A 22,315-nucleotide genomic window follows, 5' to 3' on the forward strand; every position below is an offset into this window, starting at 1 on the left:
AACTTTCTAGCAACTAAACGGCTGCAGTAAGGACAGGATGGTACCTCGTGTTTCCTTATTTTTATCTATCCTTGAATAGTTTCTTGCGATCTCTTTCATTTATGACCTTTCATCTCCACTCTCTTCCCATCCGTATTCATAATAACGTGTAGACGAAGCTACGTCGTCGAGCGTCTCTGTATTCAAATAAACAGCTTTCTCTATGTGCCCAATAACTCAAGGTCTAGCAGTTGGACTCCCGCTAAGAGATTTCGTGTACAAAGAGCGATGATAAATCTAGAAATGGAGATTCTCACCTACATTCGCATTTTGCATCGTTCCGTCGTGACTTTCTGCACGGCTGGCCGGCAGAAGCTAACACTACATGCGAGATTCTTAAGAGCTACTTATTGGTACGTGCTATTTAATTCCACTCTAGAAAAGGTACACATGTTCCCATTGATTCTGTGCAACAAAAGCAAAGCGCTTGGCGTATGGGCAGAGTGAAGTATTTAACTCAAGCGTGAACTCGCGATTGGACTAATCCTTCACTGTATGAATGTTTGTTTGTTAATTGTTAACAGAATTCTTTTAACCGCCGATTGGCATGTAGAACAATTCTACTTCTTGAGCTCTGGGAAAGCCGTACTCTAGTGGTATGAGAAATCTAAGTGCGTAATTGATTGATTATTATCAAAATAACGCTAATGAACTACTAAACGAATCACGTTACGTCGTGTATTACGACTTGCGAATTGTAGCTGATGAACTTGCAAGGCACATCCACTTGGGACAAATTCTGAGGATTGCAGAGGTTAGAGATAAGCGTCCCGAAAGTGTGTGACGAAATGTATTGGTGTTTTAGTTATTTTTCAGTTTCGATTCGTAAAAAGGATTCTTGCTGGAAAGTAAGTGATACGACAGCGAACCTTTACCTCAAGTTCGGCAGAGCTTATGCCAAAACTGGCGCTAGAATAATTTCTTTAGGGTGGATGTGTCTTGTGAAATGCGTGGCTTCAATTCGTAAATGGCAATACGTCCGTGAAAGTACTTGGTTGAAAAGTTGATTAGCAAATTTTTAATGAGTCAATTATGCATTCATATTTCTCCTCCGCCTCTCAGAGCAATCCTGTTCAATGAGCAGATGCGTGCTTTATGCCACAGAGGACTTTTGAAAATTCTGCTAACGCTAAAAAAACAGCACCTGGTGTGGTCATGTATTCACGAAGAAGCGCGCGTATGAATGCGGCCGTAAGTACGGGGGCCGGTAATTTGTAATAGCTAACGACATGATCGCAAACATGTCGGCCAGCGTGAAGCAGTTTTTTACGGCTCCGCGTTATTTCGCGCTGTTATCACTATCCCAATTGTATATCGCAGAAAAGCTTCTAAATGTCGGTAGTCTGAACCATAATGCTTCTTGATGTCTTTGAGTTGGCTGTGGTACCCTGTATGGCTGCGGGGTCCCTGTCCGATATCTCTTTCGTGAGTGCCGGTTTGCTTGCCCTACGCAGGGATCCATTAGCAACAACAGCGACCGGCAAATCGTCGTCAACTGACGCGCCATTAATTTCGTATTCCTCGTCGACATTGTCATCGTCTCGCGGTTGTGCCTGCAACGCCAACCGCTCCGCGGATGCCCGTGTCGATGTTGTCGCCCTCGGCGGCGTCTTGGTGCGTCCACCCCTGATCGCCTTCTGCTTGTCCCCGGCACTGGGCGGCGATCGCGGGGCGGACGGCGCAGCCGCTGGAGGCGATGGAGGCGGCGGCGCAGCTTTTGGAGCTGGAGGTGCCTTGGACGTCATCCTGTCTGGAGACTGGGCTGGCGACGGTGACTTTGGTTTGAACACCCTGGGGGAGGAGTCCCTCTTGACGATCTCGACTCGGTCGTCCTTCGAGAAAGTGCGGCTTCTGGTCAGCTTCGTTCTGGAAGCGCTTGGCACTTGCCGCTCCGTCTCGGCTCCAGCAGGAGGAGCAGCAGAAGGGTTAGCTGCGGCTGCGGTTGAACCCGCGCTCTTCCTCGTGAACGTCTCGCTCCGCTTGACCGGAGTTGGTGAAGGTGCGGGGCTTCGGGGCAAGTGCCTCGCTTTCGTCGACAGAGACGTCAGAGACAGACTGCTGGCTCTACAAGACTGACGGTTCGTGGACGTCAGCCTACCGGAGGAGCCGTACGTCTGCTGCACGGGGCTTCCAGACCTGGTGGACGCTGCCGAATGCGAGGCGTATTTGTTGGCCGGCGCGACCTGTTTGGCCACGGAGCTCTGTGTCGGACTGGCGAAGGTCGGTCTCGGTCTGGGCGGAGGAGGTGGCGGGGGCCGGGGAGGCACTGGAGGTGGTGGCAGACGAGGCCTGACCGGCGGCCGCTGCTTGGCTGCCGAGCTCGCCGTGGCGCAGGCGATGTGGTACAACCTCATCGGATTCGGCGGGCTCCGTGCACTCGGTCGTCCTCTCGTGAAGGTGCCCCTGGTGCCAGCAGTTCGAAGCAGCACGGGGCTGCTGGACACCGACAGTCTCGGCCGCGTTGGTGGACTGCTGGTGACGCGGGTGAAAGTGCCGAAGCGGTTGCGGTACACCGTGGTGAAGGGGCCCACGCCGAAGCTCCGGCACCGCCCCGAGTGGGGAAGTTGCGGTAGTGTCTTCGTGATCGTCCGACTGTACGAAGGCGTGTTCTTTCGAAGAGTCCTGGGTGAGGTGTCGGGAGTCGTGCCCAGTGACTTCATGGACGCGGTGGATGCGAGCCGGTCGGTACGTCGCAATTGAGGACTGGCCGACGGTGTGGCGCTCAGCCTCGGCGATTGGGTCCTCGACTGAGAAGGTTTACAAGAGCAGGCGGGAACTGAACCGTTTTGCGTCGCTCCCGTCTTCTGAGGTTGCTGGTAGGTGAAGCCTGCGTGAAAAGTAACAATGATTACGGACACCTCTCAAAACAATATAGCTAGAGTCAAGGAGCTAAGCAGATGTCGGAAAGGTTCGATAGGGCTGCAGTGAGCGTTATTGTGAACTAAATTAAGTTACCCTCGTACTCAATGACCAGAATAAGTGCATACATTATGGACGTGACTAGAGCACTCGCGGCAATGTTCAGAGGTATTAGTTATCTCGAATGACAGAATTCATACTAGAGGGCACGTTTTCAAAAGCTTTGTGAAAACAGTTATGGTCAAAATCAAAGGACTGCACGAAAGGAGCAAGCGTCTGAGTATTTTCGCCTGGTGCATTTTGTCTGCACCTGCTGCAGCACGTGGGACCGGGTTATGCAAAGGGTATATTCATGTTTCATTTTTTATGAACTTCGCGCTTGACACACACAAATCTGTGCTCTTAATAACACCGGGATCGGCTACTTGGCGAGATGGAATACCGGTGCTTTATGTTCATGTTGTAAAACCCCAGGTGATCAAAATTATTCCGGATACCTCCACTACGGTGTCCCTCACAAAGCTCACTGAGCAGTTTCGGGACATGAAACTTCACAATTCACTACTCAGGTTCCACGGGCCAGAACTGATTCTCTGTTCTATGGTCGCATGTATACCGGCTGTTTCATGAAATGTGTTTGAAGTTCCTTGAAGATAGGAAAGATGAGGTGTTAAAATGATTTCCTGTGTATTGATTTTGCCACACGCGCATACATTTGAAGACGACTCGATGTAGTAATTAGACAAATATTTATGCGAATTAGAATAATTACCTTTTTTAGCTGTAATAACCATGCGACTAATAGAACGGTGAGCGAGCATTGAGCGAGTGGCCTTACCAAGCCACAATCACGATGACTTCGTGCTCGTCCAATGGTGAGGCGCAAGCAGTGAGGCGCAAGCAGCACTAAGAGTATGACTAAGAGTATTACAGTCGCGTTTGTCGGCTGTTCAGTTTTTATTTTCGTTGTGAAATTGGCCGGAATTCATAGCGGTATAGTGATTAGCAGCGTCAAGTTTTTGCTATTCGGGAAACGGTTATGAGCTCCTCGGATGGCGCGCTTCAAGTATTCATTACGGCCACAAGGATGCCATAAGTTCGCGCAGCGCATTACCGCGACTCCCCCTCGCCACGTTGGGTTCCTTAACGAAAAGAGTTTCACCATAGAGCAAAGCACGAGCAGGCGAAATGACAGGACAGTGGCTTGAACTGTCCAACAGGCGAACCAGTGAGGTGTACTTGTGCAGAAGTCCGGTCATCTAAAGCAAGTGATTGTCTGGGCAACCATCACATTTGATGTAAAGTCAGAACTTGTTTCCATTCCAGAGGATGCGAAATTTAACAAGGAGATTTACCTGAAGGGCATCCTGAAGAAGTATATTCACTCCAGCTGGACCTCAGAACACTTGTGATACAAAACATTTGTCTGTCACTAAAACTCTGCGCTTTCCTTGAAAGCAAGGACACTGGAATGGTAGCGAAGAAACACGTTTCCCAACTGCGTCGTTCCACAGTATTGTCCGACAAACTCACATAACCTCAACCCGATTGACTATTCTATTTGGGCGTATTTGTAGTGCAGGGCCCGCTGAAAACCCACCGGCGACACAATCTGCAGTGCCATCAAGCGTTTACTCGGGAAGGAGAAATTCATAATTACGGATGTCTGCTTGCGTGCGCTTGTGGATGCCTTCCTTAAGTGTCTACGGGCTTGCGTAGTGGCTAAAGCGCGAATTTTTCAACTGTGACATGCATATATTGTTGATTTGTTTATGTCATAGACGTAGCCACAGTAGTTTTGTTTTTGGTAAATGTTAGGTTTTCGATGGCTCAACTTTTGACGCACGCGGTATTATTAAAACACTCGCTTAACCCCAAGACCAATACGTAGGCTTCTGGCCAAGAGACGGTCAAGGGCTGCCTCTGAGGAGGGTACGTAGACTATGAAGGAGGTTATTGAATTCCAGCGAATGGCACGGCGCATGCTCAGCAGTGACGATGCCGAACAGCCGTGTTTTTTGTACGCGATGCAATAAAGAACGTTTATATCAGCGCTTTGATATTCTGTTCAATGAATTTTTGCTAAGCCCGTGTTAGACGCCTGTAGAGGAGAACAACTAAGACATTGTGTTCCGTATATTGTTTGATGAAACTGTTTCGGAGCTTCTCTCTCCAATGGGGGTACAGCGGCATTGTCATGTGTGGAAGCCAAACCTCGGTTGTTCAAAAATTAACTGAAGACATTTACGCTGTCTTGCACCTATCTGAAGCAGACCTTGCAGTATATGAATGCGATTTGCTGTATCAGATTCCCGCTTAATAACAAGAAACCTTTAAATCGCCCACATTGGTGTCTGTTTCGTTTGTACGTCCCGAGGTTAATGATACTTGGTGCACGTTAAAGAATCGCCAAAATTAACGTCAAAATTAACGCGGAGTCCCCCACTACTGCGTGCCTCATAATCATATTGTGGTTATGGCACGTAAAACGCCATACTTAAAAAAAGAAAGGTTCATGATTGCCACAAGAAAAATTTTAGTGCACTTTCGGCAAAAGCTAGAGGTAAATGCGCTTTGTAAGCGCAACTTTAAGCGCCCTCCGTATAAGTTGCAAAATACGGACACGCTAGTAAAAAATAAAACTTCATAAGGCCTAGGTTCTTCTTATAGACTGATCTACGGGACAAAAAAATCCTGGAAACAGCATGTTTTGCAAAAAGTAATGGCCTTGAATACAGCCTCATAATTACTAGCTCTAACGGTCTCATAATTACTAGCTTGTTTAGTTCGACAGCGTACATTATATATTAAGTAGCTCGAACTTTATCACGCGCGCACGATCATGCGACATATCTCAGCGGTAAGCTCCGAGAAAGTTCAACAAAGTTAATCCCACTCGGTAATCTTGCAGCGTTTATTATCCCGCCCACATTTTTTTTTGGCAAGCTCTGAGCTAACAGCAAGAAACCAGTAAGCATGTCTGACAGTGAAGAAACGCAAGCTCACTTTCACAGTAGTCGGAGCTTACATATTCCCCTCAAGTCGGCTGGACTGCGAGAGGTTACGGTGAATCACGACAGCGACTTTCCAGCTTTTGGTGATGACTGGAGATATTGAAGACTGGAGACTATCTCTGGAGAAGTTCCAAGATAAACTCGAGGGGAAGAATATTAGTGTCATTTGCCTCCGAACAAGAACTCTGCTTGTTAAATGATGTAAGCCCCACCTTTCTGCCTGGAACTGTCTGCTGTAGCTGCCTAGACCTCACCTTTGTTTCACGCTCCTTCACTAGAAAGTTCAGGTGGTTTCCGGATATTGAAACGCGGGGAAGTGACCACCTAGCTACTTACCATATGATAGAAGGTTTGAAGGGCTCTAAGTTAGCAGTCGTCACTCAATGTATCGACTTGCCGAAGTTCAAATCAATTGCCTAAGACGGCTGTCGTCATGACTTGTCCTCTAGCCTCGCGGACACCATAAAGGGTGCCCTAGAGGCTGCCACCCATTCTCTTCCGAGAACGTCTACACGCACCGAATATGACAATGAGCTGGAGAAGCTTCGTGCAATTCGTCGCCGTACATAGCGACGATACAAGTATATAAAGTCTTTACATGACTTCAGGTTGGCCAGAAGTCAAAAGAAAATTCAGCGTCGCATGAACAAACTTGCATCGCAAAGGTGAATGTCACTCTGCGAATCTTTGGATCCACGAAAACCTTTGTGTCACATATGTCACATATGTCACATTTCTCCACGGATGAACTCAAAGCTGCACGTGCCTTGTGCAGGCGTTCATCTTCACCAGGACCCGACGGTATAACCTACCGTGCCCTATGTAATCTTGGCGAAGAGGCTCGGAAAATGCTCCTGCTCTTGTTCAACAGCTCCTGGAAGACAGGTACGGTTCCCCATGAATGGAAGACCAGTGGCCTAATTCCATTGCTCAGGCCTGGCAAGTAGCTTGTCAACATTGCATCATACTGACCAATTGCGCTTGCCAGTTGCATAGGAAAACTGATGGAGGTTCTACATGCCTAGGATGGTACCTCAAACGTTACCAGGTATATCCAGATGCAATGACCAGTTTCAGGCGTGGCCGTTCTTCCGTAGACAATGTTATCGTCTTGGTGACGTACGTTGAGCACCAGAAGTCCTGAAAAAGATTATCCGATGCCCTCTTTCTTGACGTTAAAGGGGCATATGATAACGTAAAGCACGAAGCAATTTTCAACGCGTTAGAGGCAGTGGAACTTGGCGGGAAGATCTATTTCTGGATATATAGCTATCTGCATAACAGGTCCATTTTCATGCTTACCGAGGATGGCCCAACCTCCCAGAATTACCGTAACCGCGGGGTGCCCCTGGCGTAGTATTGCGCCCAACCCTCTTGAATGTAACACTCATAAGACTCGCCAACATCCTTCCATGCACCGTTAGCCTCTTTATTTATGCCGACGACATTTGCAATTGGACGTCGGCTTTGACGCGACTGCAGCTTCGCGCGCGGCTTCAGAAGGCAGCCACTTTAACACCATCCTACCTTTCAGAACAAGGACTTCATTTAAATGTGAAAAGTGTGCAGTGGTGGCATTTACCAGAATATCAATGTCTCCATACGTGATATCTGTCGACGGACAGCTGATCTCGTACAGCACAAGTCAGAGATTCTTGGGGGAGGTCATTGACAGAAATCTCTCCTGGACCCCTTATGTGAATTATGTGAGAAAATGCCTGGCGGGAAATTGCCATATGTTTAAGTTCCTAGCAGGAAAGACATGGGGAGTGTCAATACAATCTATGCTGCAACTGTACAGGGTCCTCTTTATTGGATTCCTGCGGTACTATGTACCGGTTGTCTCCGATACCTGCAGAACTAGTCTGAATACAATCCAAAGGATCCAAGCCCAAGCCCTGAAGATATGCCTTGTTCTACCGCGGATTGCGGTAGACCAACCGAAGTTATTGCAGTCGCTCTAGATTAAACTACTAGAACCCACATTACCATTTAAACAATGCGTGTGCACATAAGACACTTCGCCCATGCTCCTAGCCACCACTGCGCAATTCACTCAGTAGAAAAGTCCCACCCGACATTCACTGCAACTGTCTTCACGCACCATGCCTCTCTCAGGTCAGGTTACGCACCTGCGGCAAGACCTTCGATTCCTCCAGTTTGTGTGAGCCATGCTAAAGTAAACCAAACCATTCCAGGACTTCAGAAACAGTCGGACTTACCGCCACCTGCACTCAAGCAACTTAGTTTACTCCTCCTGTACGAGAAATATAGCGACTACACACAGGTCTATGCTGATGGCTCAGATGTATCAACTAGTTCCGGTGACGCCGTAGTTATACCAACAACGGGAATAAGCCAGCGGTTCAAGACTTCCCACCTTACCACATTTAAAGCTACAGAGCTCGCGGCTCTCCGCGACGCACTTCATGTGCCAAATGCTGAAAGTCCTCGAAAATTGGCGGTTGTTTGCGGTTCAAGGCCGGCCTTGCAATGTGTGCAGTCGTTTCTCCGACATGGAACTCACGATTAACTCACGTGCAAAATCGTGGAACTTGTCCATCACTTGAGAGAAAAAGGCGATGATATCTCTTTTCAGTGGATACCAGGTCATTGCGGTATCATTGGAAATGATGACCTAGATAAGGCAGCTCGGACGTCAAAACAAAGAAAACCGCTGCATCCCCATCCTTTCTCATGGACCGACGCTGCGAGACAACCTCGCATTCTAGCACGCACAATCTCCTTACCAGAGTGGAATACCGCACATACAAGGCGCACCAGACTGCACAGACTAAACCTTTCTCTGCAACTCAGACTTCCGGCCGCACTGCATTGACGTGAAGCGTTTCTTCTGTGTCGGTTGTGGCAGAGAGTTGCCTTCATGAAAGCTTATTCAGCACTAATTGGAATGGCTGATTGCCCTGCATATAATGTTTGCGGTTGCGAGGAGAATGTTGACCACTTATTGCGTCACTGCTTTCAATTTGAAGCACAAAGACAATCTTTGTCTAACACATTGAGGAAACTAGATCATCGCCCTCTGAGTGAACAGACAGTACTAGAACACGATCCCCGCCAATCATCGGCTCAGAAGGCAGTGAAGGCACTTTTCTGCTTTCTGATAACGTCTGGCTTGCACGAACAGCTTTGGCTGAAGTCCTGTCCATGCACGTCTCTATACCCTCTCTCTCTCCCTTCTCTCTCTTACCCGTCTCCTTTCACCCAGCGTACAGCAACCAACCGTACTCTTGACTGGTTAACATACCTGCCTTCCTAATATATATATATATATATATATATATAGGTCGGGGAGTGGAGCACCTTCCACCAAATGTAATAAGATGATTTATTATGAGGCACTAGGCACAGTCTGGTAGCACTGGCAGTAGACAAACGCTGATCACGCGCACAGCCGCAACAAGAGCGCCTTCTTCGTCTTCCTCTTCACCACACTATATATATATATATATATATATATATATATATATATCCTGAGGTACAAGGGTGCCTTATGCAAGCAAGGCTGTTTTCAGCACAGGAATTCACCACTTTTATTCTGGCAACAGCAAAACAGAAAGACAATGTTTCGCAACCAATTGAGTCAGGCGATATCTAGCACGACAGGCATATCCCTGGAAAGAATGCAATTTACTGCTTACAACTTGGACGTTCGCTCTATTTGGCACATGGGCATGGTGGTGTTCAAGCCGAAATAAGGCGTTTCTCGGGACCCGAATAACGGGCCAGCGCTGGTATCAGCTCTAGGGCACGTTGACTCAATGTCTTCTCGCAGGAGCCATGATTCTTTCTTTTGCGTAAGCGCGATATTATTTTCGTCTAGTCGCAGCAGTCTGGGCGTTGCTGCACTAAAACTATGCAGTGCTGCGCAAGCAAAAGCCATTGCGAAAATTCCTTCTACCATTCTGCAGAAAGTCTTTAGACATTTGTCAGCGTAGTATATGGACTTCCCATCGCTAATTTTTTTGAAATGTTCATATTGTTTATGGACTTTTTGAGAAATTGTTTGATTAATTGTTTGGTGTCCTCGAAAAAAAAAGAGGGATTGAGCTTTCCGGAATGTCCATCCATACGGTTGAGAGAGAGAGAAGGAAAATGTTTAATGGAGTGTATGCTGCGAGAAACACACACACACGCGTATGTGTGCATGTGTGTGTGGTGTTGACAGTCGTTTGACTATGCACGCGCTCCAAAAAATGCTTACATCATTTGGCACCCGTCTTGTCCCCTCTTTAACCATATCTGCACTTCCTTTATCTAACAATTTTCATTCGCTCCTTCCCTCTGGAAAAACGCTATGTCACTCTGATGCGCGCGTGCAGTTCTTGAACTTGAAGGGCACCTAGACCACTCTGAGCTGCAAGGCGAGATTGTGGTTTCTCTATCGCCTTCGCTACCCTCCCTGCGGACGCTCTCTCCTCCTCGGTGTGTAATTCTCTAGAAGACGGGTCGACAGTATGGCTGTGTTCCGATACTCGCCGTGGACGGCAAAGTAGACGGCTAAGCGGACAGCGGGTATTCTAAGTATCGCTCCATTTCTCACGAAGACATCAAAGTAGACAGCTTCGCGAAGGCAGCTTCGAAGTCAAAAACGATGCAGGCTACTTTCGTGTACAAATGGTATGGAGGCTGAGCAGGACGCTTGGAAGCTCAACGGGAAGGTCGTCTGTGCGCGAGAAAACGTAGACACGCTTTTATTTGCCCTTAATGTAAGCCACATCGTGTTTATCATAGGTTCGCAGGCTCAAGGACTTAAAATACAGAGATATTCTGTATTTCTCTCAACTTTTTCTTGTCACCGCGAGGTGGCGTCGCGTCGCAGAAACGTCTCCCATACGCCTTCTAGACGGCTGCAAACGCGTTCCATTGGATGGTGTCGAAGTTGTCTCCAGCTGTCTCCTTAGCTGTCTACGTAGACTGTCTCCGATGCCGACCAGACACCCTATGTCTGTAGCAAAGGTCACGCTGGCGCTCTGGTTCAAAAAAACACCGATAACTTCCACTTATCGGCATTCGGCGCATTTCAGTTACACGCTGTTGCAGCGACACGACGCAGTGCAAAACGCTCTACGCGAGGTGAAGTCGGTTGATTGTGCACTGCAGGTAAGCGAGACGACGAGGAAGAGCAGGCCTGTTGACTAAGGCGTGGCTACGTAGCAGACAGGTGGGATTTGGTGTTCGGCGTACAGGGACCAATTGACGGCATTTGCACTGGTGACGTATGGTGCATGACCCTGTTGCCGACCCGACGTGTGAGTTATCAACCACAATAGCCAGGAGAGGAGAACAGGATCATTCTTGGAATTGACATAAATGGTTTGGGCGGGCCATTTAAGGTACCTCGGGAGGGCAGCGTGTAAGAGTAGAAATACTTGCGAGACTGACAGGAACAATTTTGTGGGAACAAGACATCCCCAAAGAGTGTCACTCTTTCTTTTCATAGACTGCGTGTCTTTTCGCTGTCAAATGCTGTGACCATAGACGCCTGTAAGAAACACTGAAAGTGAGCTTTCTCGGAAGTACGAAATCAGAAACTAACGGTAACTTTAGAACGCTAGTACACTGACGCACAGCGGGGCCTGTAAGCAACATTCTTTTTTCTTCTTCTTTTTGCTCCGTAAAATAGAGCAACGGGAAACAGAGAACAAGCACGACGATTCGAGCTGCAAAAGCAACAGTAGATTCGGAGGAGCAATTCGCAGTAGCAAAGTCCCAAGCCGTTTATTGCCTTCAGTCGCAGGGGTCGGAGCACGCGTCGACACCACATGCTGTGGTGGGTGATGTACAGGCGCCTCGGGGGCGTCCCGCAGTGATCGACGCGCTGCGACGCGCTAAGTTCTCCGTCCGGTTTGCAGGCATTTCGAGACTGAAGCTCGGGGAGTAAAGGGAAGAAAGGAAGAAAAGTGCAAACGGGACAAAAAAATGGGACGAGAGAAACGACGCCATGCTGTTTTGGTCTAAAAGCGAGCAGGGCGGCCTCAAGCGACTCCGCTTGAATTGCAGCGTCTCTGGAAGACGGGTCGAAAAATGAACAAGCAACATGTGCATGCGAAGAGAGGCTCATGCTAGTCGACGAGCACGTATACTGGCCATCCCGGTTCACTGTTGCATCGATATCTCGATTCATTCATTCAGTCATTCTTTTTATGATACAAGGGAATTATTTTTCCACAACGTTTTTTTTTGTCATGTGAAAATACATAAATACCGCGAGAGTCATTCTAGGGTTTTCTCGGTTTGCTCGCTGTTTGCTCTAGTGCCCATTTCTGCACATTGTCGAAAGCTTCATTCTATTTGTCAGTAACTCAAGTGTGTTGGCACTAAAATGGTTCCGATTCATTGATCGTCGAGCGATAAGCAGAACATCCGGAAGTTTACAGCGTTGTGGGGATGGCGAGAGAAATAGAAGATAACTATTGTATTACATAAACGTGGAGGTGGCGCCAGCTCATTGTCTACATTGAAGAAAGTTAAGAAAATTACGTTCTGTACTCAAGGTGGGGATAAACTTCACTTGTCCTTGTTTAACACTAGTATAACAGACAAAAAATTCTTGAAGTAATTGAGTGTAGATATCCCAGACGTGCAGTGCATACTACCGCCAAGTTCACCGACGAGAACTTTTGAGACGTTCTATATAAATTGAGTTCACTTAACAGCCGAACTAACGAACATGTAAACAGTGATGTTTTCTTTTCTTTTTTTTTTTGCACATAGAGAGAAAGTGTTTGGGTGAAACAACAGGATGAATTATTTGATTTCGTTGTAAGGATAGGCTTACTGCACTCACTGACGTATGTACAGAAGACCCGTAATGTGACGCTGCATTCAAACGTGTCTGGTGGCTAAATTTTTGCTATTCAGCATTGACCCTTCACGCAATTAACTTAGAACACAGACATATAGAAATGAGAACGTCCTTTTTAACAGGCTCTTGCAATAGCATCTCGAAGGTTGCTGTTTCTCTTTATTATTTTTTTTCTTTCGGGCTTTTGGCTTCACCGCTGTCACTATAGTTCAGAGGCACGTTGGTTTTTTGACCACCGGGTACGAAATTGTATAGCGCCTGGATACTAACTTGGAATAAAAGTCACAGCTTGAACACATTAGTTCGAAATAAAGTCCACGTTTCTAACTGGGTAGCGCTAAATTACCTCATGCATAGCTCTTTAAAACTTGCTAGGGACACGTCAATGAGATATTTTTATTAAAAATAAACAAATAGAAAGCTAAGTTACGAAGTTCTTCGGAGTCAAGCGAGTGAACAAGTGTACCTTTCCTGGAGGTTTAGACCCGCTCCACGGCAACATGAGCAGTGAAGTTTCACACCGAGATTATTACAGGCAGATCGACTTGCTATATATGGCGTCCGCGGGCAACGGTGGGTATGGCGATTAATGATATGGTTAGAATGATGAGCGTTACATAGGTTTGTCTGACATCGCCCTTCTGGCTTCGGTTCGTGGTTTGTTCATTAACGTAACGTAAGCTAGTTTTTTAATGAGAAATGCCTGCCAAGGCCGTCATTTGTTTTTCTTTTTATAGTATACCAAGCGAAGAAAACTTGAGCAAGCGGGCCGGTTATATTCGGCAGATTATCTATCAGACAGAAATGGCTGGAATTTCATTCAGTATCAATAATAGAAACCCAGGCTGCCACGAAACGCAACAAACAAGAACGGTCCCAATAAAAAGGATTCGGCGGATTGAATCATCACTGTTATCATTAATATTTTATAATACGACCATTCGACAGTTTTTGAAACACCAGACAGACAGACAGACAGACAGACAGACAGACAGACAGACAGACAGACAGACAGACAGACAGACAGACAGACAGACAGACAGTACAAGACAAGACAAGACAAGACACGAAAGACAGCCAGCCAGCCAGCCAGACAGACAGACAGACAGACAGACAGACAGACAGACAGGACAAGACAAACAGACAGGACAGGACAGACAGACAGACAGACAAAAGCTCCATCGCGTTACCAATTGGCAGCACTGCATGCAACGGGCGGTGCGGAACACAAACAAAACAGGCTCAACACGGCAGAGGGCGCGGAACGGCGCATGCGCCGCTCGCCCGCGTGGGCGCTGCTCGCCGATCGAACGGACCAACCGCGGCTAAGGGCGTCCCGTTTAAAAGAGTCGCTCCCACCGACACCAGCGGGATCTCGCCGGGTTTCGCGAAAACAGCTGTTGTACTCGGGTCTGGCTCGCGCCGCTCGCTCGCCCGGCTAGAAGCGCCACGAATGACGTCTGCGGCGGCGAGGAGCACCGTGGCGGCCGTCCTGGCTGTCGCGGTATTCGCGTGCGCTCTGTCAGCGCGACTAGGGGGGCACGTGGTCGCGGAGGAGCGGTGGCCAACGACGCGTGCCACCGATTGGGACCTGGTGGACGATGCTCTGTCCGTGGCCGAAGGAAGCGTGACCGCGCTCGGGAACAGGATCGAGCACCTCTACGAGGACATATACATCGGCTTCGCCATGATCGTCGGTAAGCTTTGCGGGACATCCTTACCTGTAGTTAAAACATTAAAGATCCTTGGACCACGGCCATGCGCGTTACTGGCACAGAAAGCAATGGGAGTTTTGTTGTAGTTCCCGAAATTCGACAAGGTCTCTGCGACCGTTTGTAGACTCGCGTGCTCCTTCAAGTGTGCGCGCGACTAGTGCGCTCTCTCTTCCCTTCTTTCTCTCTCTATTTTCACTCTCTTACCCCTTCTCCCAGTGCAGGGTAGCAAACCGGACGCGCGGCTGGTTATCCTCCTTGCCTTTCCACGCATTTCTGTCTCTCTCTCTCTTCCTCGCTGTGTGCGAGGCTACCGCATCTTCCAGGCAATATTATGAGGCTTCCTTAAGCTCGAGATGTCGGGCGGGAGCACAGCCTTGAGGGCCCCATTTCGTCTCAAGAACATCTCGGAAAGAGACAGGGCCATCCCGCCGCATTTTGCGGGTGATCTCGGCTACCCTCTGGCTGGTTACGCTTACAGAACAGAGTAAAAATGGAAACGGACTGTACAACTGCATTCCCTCATTGTTTTTTGGGTCATAATTACAGTCACGGGGTACGAAATGAGAACGCAAGGGATGACAATGGTTCACTTTTTTCAAGCACTGGTATGAAGGAAAGAATGCGTGTGTCATGTTTACGTATGGCACCTACTGTACGTTCATTCATATATGAGGGACATGCTTTCACTAATATCAGAGTTAAAGCCAGGTAGGAGTGGAAGTCAACTTAATCAGTACATCAGGCTCATTAATTCCGTTCCCCACGAAGACTCAAATAGCGCAGCGCACCTCACTGCCGTCATTACAACAACAACTAAAAAGTAAGTAATATGATGGTGTATGCGTCCATTTTTGTCCGACGAAAATCCCGGCCAATTAATTTTTGCTCTTCTCACAGATGGTTGCGCGACGCCACCTGCTGAGTTTGTAAACGTCACTTCTTATTGCCTACATGATCGCTGAAGAATGCGATGTCTTTTCTGGCAGTAAAAAAGCTTAATTCGCTGGTTCCGTTTGAAATCATGCATAGAAGCATAGAGTGGCCCTCCTGATAATTTCGTCTACCTCCGAGATCCTGTAGCCTCGAGTAATAAAATGCATGCAATGTTTTTCCATGTTTTTTCTTCCTTTACTAACACAGTTTTATCACTGTTCTCATCCTTTCAAAATGTATGCAGTGCCGAATTCTACGCAAAGCTGTGCATAATTTTTTTCTCTACTAAATTTTTGTAAATTAGTGAGCGCGCGCTAAATTACCTAGTGAAGGAAAGTGAAGCGTGCGGCATTACTTACTGCGTCCGAATCTACCTACGTGTCAATCAAAAGATAACTAAACCAGTCATCACTAACAGATCGATATCTAGGTCGGCGCTTGCTCATGACAAAACCTTCTAAGCCAGGAAGCCTGCTCAACGGAGACTTGCTTTCACTAGTACGGTGATACGTACGTACGGCAGGCACGTACCCAGGGGGGGGGGGGCCCGGGGGGGCCCGGGCCCCCCCCGAAATCAAGTGGCATACCCCCCCCCCCCCCCCTCCCCACCCACGCCACCTCTCCTCACACATTCCTAAAGCGCCACCAGATCAATGTTGAGACTTGACAGCTGTTCATCGGTCAGCATTATGCTGCCTTTTTCACTCCTTTTAGACGGCTGTAGTTAACGGCACCTCTCGTAATGTGAAGGACAGGTTGCTCATAGATTCCGCACCGGCGCGATTAACTCGAGATGCGTTCAGTTGTCACCATCTATTCAACCGTCACGCGCATAGCTGTTGCTTTTGTTAGTTCAACCTTCTTTGTTTAGGCTGATCCTGGGACCAGGAGAGGGATGCGGCTGTTACTCAGCTGGTCTGTACTTTCATGGAACGAGTTGCGGCCGGAGAAAACGCCAATTGCGTTTAACTTATCCCTTTGCTTCATTATTTTCTTGAGTGACGGCTCGCCGCGACGCTGGCAGATGCCCGGAAACATATACATGAGATATGGGTTAGGTAAGGTGGGAAATAAAACAATGTGAAAGAGCGTCCATCATGAAACCCTGCAATAACCCTTAAACTCATAAGCAAGATGACTGCCGCCCGTTACCTCGTCTGTTTTTCCCTAACTGTATAGCACTTTTCGTGCAAAATTGGCAACTGGAAACAAAAATCGCAAGGAGTTGAGAAATTAAGCGATATACTAAGGGAGAGAGCCAAGGCAACAACCAAACTGCAAGCAAAAGCGAATAATAAAGAAGTTAAGCGTTGTTTATGAGACTATTTATGGATCAACATCTTTTTATTGAAAAATGAAGTAGAGAAAACGCCGCCGGAAGTGGAGAACAATTACTTGTTTTGAATGACGCTTCTACAGTTATCGGTTGAACCGCCTCACGTAGCCACTTCTCTGCTGTGCTTATGTGGGTGTTTTTCTAACCTTTCGCGGTGAGCGCAGTACGTCTAGAATCGCAAAGTCCTGCGCTCTACGCGGTTGTATGGGACTGGCGGCCGCACAGCGTTAACTGTCAAAACTGATCAACAAGGCGAAAATAACTGATATTCGAAACTATAACATGAGAAACACTGAAGAAGCCGTAAAAAATGAACGCATCCTGAAATCAGTAAAAAAGAAACCTGGCATAGGACAAACCATGATGTATGCACTAGAAGATAAAAAGGGGAATATCATCGGCAATCTCGAAGATATAGTAAAAGCAGTGGAAAAATTCTAAGCTGACCTGTATGCAGTACCAAGACGAGTCACGATACCTCACTTAGAAACAGTAATGAACAGGACACAGAAGCTCCTTTTTTGACATAAACCACATTTGAAACCCACAGAAACCCAGAAACCCACATTTGACAGCTTCTCCAGAGTATAAACACCTGGCATTTCCCTGGCATAGCGAATCTTGTTACACAAAGATGCTTGAGGTCTGCCTCACCAAATTACGCTGCCGCATTCCCTCCCTAAATTTATATTTATACAGGTCGGGTTTGGTTCCCTGTCCCCTTTGTTCTTTTTGTGAGGAGGAGGAGACGATACAGCACATTCTTCTATCTTGCCGCCGCTTTGCTGAGTTAAGGAAAAGATTGTTGGAGATACCTTTTCGAAGAATTGGCCTGGACTTGACAGAACCTGCAATTCTTTCGTTCGGGGCGTCCACTTTAGGATTAAGCCACAGGGATGCATGCTTCGCTGTCCAAACATTCCTTACAGAATCTAAACGAATGCCCTTCCAAAGTCTATTTTTTATTACTTTTCAATTAATTATTCCTCATTCAACAGCACCTTCCTGATTTTATTTGGGCCGGTAATTCAACCCTATTCAATGCTATTCGCATAGATATTAGGAAATTTATGCTCTATATTATATTTGAATAATCCACCCATTTCTTGGCCAATCCCCCATCGTGGGTAGGAGCCACACGTGCCACAGGCCACAACAACAACAACAACAAAGGAACAAGAGATCAGGATCGCCAGTCGGCCACTAGAGACTGTGAAGGAGCATGTTTACCTAGGTCAATTAATCACAGGCAACACTGATCATGAGAAGGAAATTCACAGAAGAATAAAAATAGTTTAAATCGCATACGGCAGACATTGCCAGCTCCTGACTGGAAGCTTACCATTATTATTGGAAAGTAAGGTGTGCAATCAGTGCATTTTGCCAGTGCTGACATATGAGGCAGAGACATGAGAGCAAGTTAAGGACCGCGCAAAGAGGGATCCAACGAAGATTGCTAGGCATAACGTTAAGAGAGAGAAAGAGTGGTTTAGATCAGAGAGCGAAGGGGTATAGACGATATTCTAATTGACATCAAGAGGAAAAAATGTAGCGTTGCAGGTCATGTAATGCGCCGGTTAGATAACCGTTGGACCATTAGGGCTACAGAGTGGTTACCAAGAGAAGGAAAAGGCAATCGAGGACGACAAAAGACTAGACGGAGCGATGAAATTAGGAAATTCGCGGGCGCTAGTTGGAATCGGTTGGCGCAGGTCAGGGGTAATTGGAGATCGCATTGCAGGGAGAGGCCTTCGTCCTGCAATGGACATAAAACAGGCTGATCATGATGATGATGGTGATGATGATGATAGAGGTGGTGGCCCCCCCCCCCCCCCCGAAAAAAAATCCTGGGTACGTGCCTGACGTACGGTGATAGATTTCTTTATTGATTATCATCAACCCCGGCATCGACTAAATTAACTTGTAGCAGGACAAGAAATTTCGTTCGTGCTGTCTTGTTATTCTCGTTTTTATCAACACTGGACGCACAGACTTCGCTATCCAATCTGTAACCCTCGTATTCCCTACGATGTTTCCCTCGAAAACGGCGTTTTTCAACCATTTGCTACTCGTTCAATTACTACAACACACCATCTATTGTAGTCGCCACTTATTCCTAAGTGCCGTTCACTAATTTGGTTAACTCGGATTTAAATACTAATCAGTGACTCTACCCCCGAACAACCTTGTGACTTAATTGGGAATGTGCATATGATAAAAATAATGTTAAGGTAAAGCTGCGCACAGAAGAAAACCTGAGTCACTGGCTAGTAAGTTAGTTGTACAGAAGTTTCCAGACATAAGCTGATCGGCAGGGCCTGTCGAGCAAGTTATTCCGTGAGAAGAACAAAGTGCCGTGGCCAGCAAATTAGTCTGCGAAGAGGTTGGTGAAGTCACGGACAAGAGCGAGCTATGTGTAATTACGCACGTTAGACATCTGGCCATTGTGTCATCGAGTGCTTAATTAAAATTATTGTACATACATACCTGCTTACTCGATGTCTCTGTTTGTGGCCGCTCGCAGTGAGATGAGAGCTCGAGTAGAGGCGTTGCATTTCCTTTCGAAAATTTTTTTGAATGTCGCATCTTTAACTCGTGGAAAGCGTGCCAAACATAGTGGTCTAACATGTGCTTCAATATAATTTTACGTACAGGTTAGGACAGCCTACGTAGCTCGCGCAACATCCCATAAATGAAGTCATATATCATCGATAAGAGAGAAGGGAGAAAATATGTATATTCACAATATGTTTCTCGAAGGCTCAAGGTCTGTTTGGGGAAGGGGCAGGAGAACCTGGGCAAGCGCATCACCCATAACGAAAGCTTTACACGCGAAGCTTCGTGGCGAGTTAAGTGTCTCTCACGTGAGCGCATGGCCGATTCCAGACCTCGAAGGACGTCACCGCTTTGTGCGGGTGCTCGTCCCATTGCCTTTCGCGTGCATACGGCACAGGAGGAGATGTATTTACGCTTGTATTTACTTTGCATGTGAGTGCATAACGCATTAATTGCGGCAGTGATTGCGGGCACTCGGGGTCATCGCACTGCCGTCGCCACTTCCACACGACAACATTGTCGGGCACCGTGGCGTATCGGAAAGGCACGAACAAATTAAAGTTAAATTCGGGATTGCTACGTGCCAATATCCCGATTTGATTATTACGCACGCCCATAGTGGGGGCACTCCGGACTAATTTCAACCACCGGGAGTTCTTTACCGGGCTCCTAACCTAAGTAAATGGGCGCTTCTTTTTTTCATTTCACCGTAGTCGAAATGCCGCAGCCTTGGCCGGGAGTTGAACCTGCGACCTCGTGCTTATCAGTGCAACGCCATAGCCACAAAGCCCCCGTGGCGGGCTCCGAAAGCCATACGCTCAACGTTGAGGAAACGTAATGAAGAGTAAACACGCACAACCAAATTCGCACACGGCTGCTTAAGAACTCAGCCACTTAAGCTTAATACATTTACCGAGAAAAACAAAGGACACAAAAGGCTCCGCGCCTTTTATTCGGCGCTAACTTCTCTGTACTGCGTCTGCGATTCTCTTTTTTTTTTTCCCACCTGCGCGAAAAACAAGACGCCCGGGCTTTATCGTTGACTAGAGCAATTACACCCCCTCACCTTGCGAAGAGATTATAGTAAGTTCGTGGTTTTTTAAAGGCAAGGCGCGAAATGCAACATTTCTTTTGGCGCTGCTCGTGAAGGCAGTATACATAACGACCGATAGCTCAATATGCGATGAAAGAGCCGGTTCAGGAAAACAGTCTAAGCAGGATCAATTTTATGGAGATTGGGAAAAAGAAAGCAAGGCATTCCGCCACCTGATCGTGAGCGTGTGCCCTTGCAAGGTTCTTACGCACGACACGCAAGGTGCCAGTAAGTGTGCTTTTAAACTTACTTGAGTCAACCGTACGAGAGTGGGAGCGAGACGAAAAAACCTGCGTTCAAGTATCCCAAACAGAAAAAAAAGGACACCGGTAGCAGGGACCGAATAAGTAGGAAGAGGTGTAGAAAAAAAAAGGCCGTATTTCTCGTCTTCTACGGAGCACCTCGTGAGATCACGATGACGTTGAGAGTTCACGTATTTCTCGAGACCTATGGTTCTAATCTTCGCAGTAAGTGCGACGGGCCGATCTGGCAGTTAAAGAGCCGAGTAAGTAGAAATAAGCGCAAAAAAAGAAAGATCCCCCATTTCCAGAAACGGCACGTCTCGAGATTACGTGACATTTGTATTGAGCTCACGTCTTCCTCGTATATCCTATGGTTCTAACCTTTGCGGTAAGTGCGACGGGCAGATATGGCAGTCGCTGAATATTTAAGCTTACGAAACTGGTGGCTTGTGGGTTTTCTATATGACCGTCTTTAACGGTGTATTTCTTATTCGAACAATACCTATATAGACGCTATCGCGCGAGATTCCACGCCATCTACACACATGGCCACGTTATTTCACAGCATGCCTGGGGACGCTATTTCCCGGGGTCGATACAGACATAAGGACATAGACACGGCAATTGTCTACTATAAAGCCGTAGTAACCGCTGGACTTCGTCCTTGCATTGCTTGTCAACTACTGTCTAAAAAACTTGCGCAAAGAACTTGTCGGGAACTTTATGAACCATAAGTAGGCCATAGGAAGCTGGGGTCTAATGCACAAGAATTCTTGCTCATAAGCGCTCTTTGCCACTGGCGCGCCCCCTTCGTTAATAATGTTTTACGGGGGATCTGCAGGCAAGAACGTTTATTTACACTGTTTTATAAGGAAGCTAAAAGCGGGCTCACAACAACAAAGACGGCGGACGATAGACACCGCATCGTTGTTGCATCTTTGTTGTTGTTGCATCGTCCCCATGACGTCCGCTATACACTTGGACATCCTGTTCTACATCCGCAGGATAGCTGGCTCATAACAACATATACGTCACCAACTGGCTGTTATCTGCTATCAAGAAGCGTCTTAACATAAAAACAGTTTTCTTTGAGACTACTCGTTTTGATTTCGTAACGAGTTTCGGCAGTAGAAAGCGTACAGATTTTATGCGTACAAACTGGCAAGTCTATACGGAGGCAAAAGGATCTAGAAGTTTATCGGAGTGAGTGAAAGGTAAGAAGGAAGGCAATGATGTTAACCAGTCAAGAGTCCGGTTGCCTACTCTACACTGGGGGAAGGGAGGAGGGGAATAGAAAGAAGGGAGGTAGAGATAGTAAGAAAGGAAGGCGGTTAATGGGAGCGCGGGTACGGACAGCACTACGCAGTCAAATGCGCTCGTAGAAGTATATACTACCAGGTGTATACAAGTGTATGCTTTGTATGTCGACCAAAATATGCAGTTCTTGTAGGTGGCAGCCATTAAACAGGACGGTGCTGAAACTGGTGGAAAGTAAGATCGAGATATATTCCATATTCGTCAGCCTTTTCTTATCGCACGCTAGTCGCCAGTGTTTGCTCGTCATGGCTTTGTTGTCGGCTGTCCCGTCATCGAAACCGCAGGTCTTTGCGCGGGCTGCGTCAACAGATGGTAACTGGACGCGAGACTAAGTGCGCTCGCCGAAAACGCCGGTGCGGGAGTAATAAATATTTTGATCCAC

General features: G+C 47.2%; 1 protein-coding gene across 2 annotated transcripts in view; it reads right to left on the reverse strand.

The window, feature by feature from the left end:
- Nucleotides 1-577: 577 nt before the first annotated feature.
- LOC135914678 (serine/arginine repetitive matrix protein 1-like) overlaps nt 578-22,315 on the reverse strand; it is an 85,009-nt gene continuing 63,271 nt past the window's right edge. For both annotated transcript variants that reach the window (XM_065447621.1, XM_070532048.1), the window contains one exon: nt 578-2,866. In XM_065447621.1, the coding sequence (XP_065303693.1) occupies nt 1,368-2,866 (1,499 nt within the window). In that variant the 3' untranslated portion in view covers nt 578-1,367. The remainder of the gene's footprint in view (nt 2,867-22,315) is intronic.

Source organism: Dermacentor albipictus, chromosome 1 (genome assembly GCF_038994185.2).
Source record: "Dermacentor albipictus isolate Rhodes 1998 colony chromosome 1, USDA_Dalb.pri_finalv2, whole genome shotgun sequence".
NCBI classification, from domain to species: Eukaryota; Metazoa; Arthropoda; class Arachnida; order Ixodida; family Ixodidae; genus Dermacentor; species Dermacentor albipictus.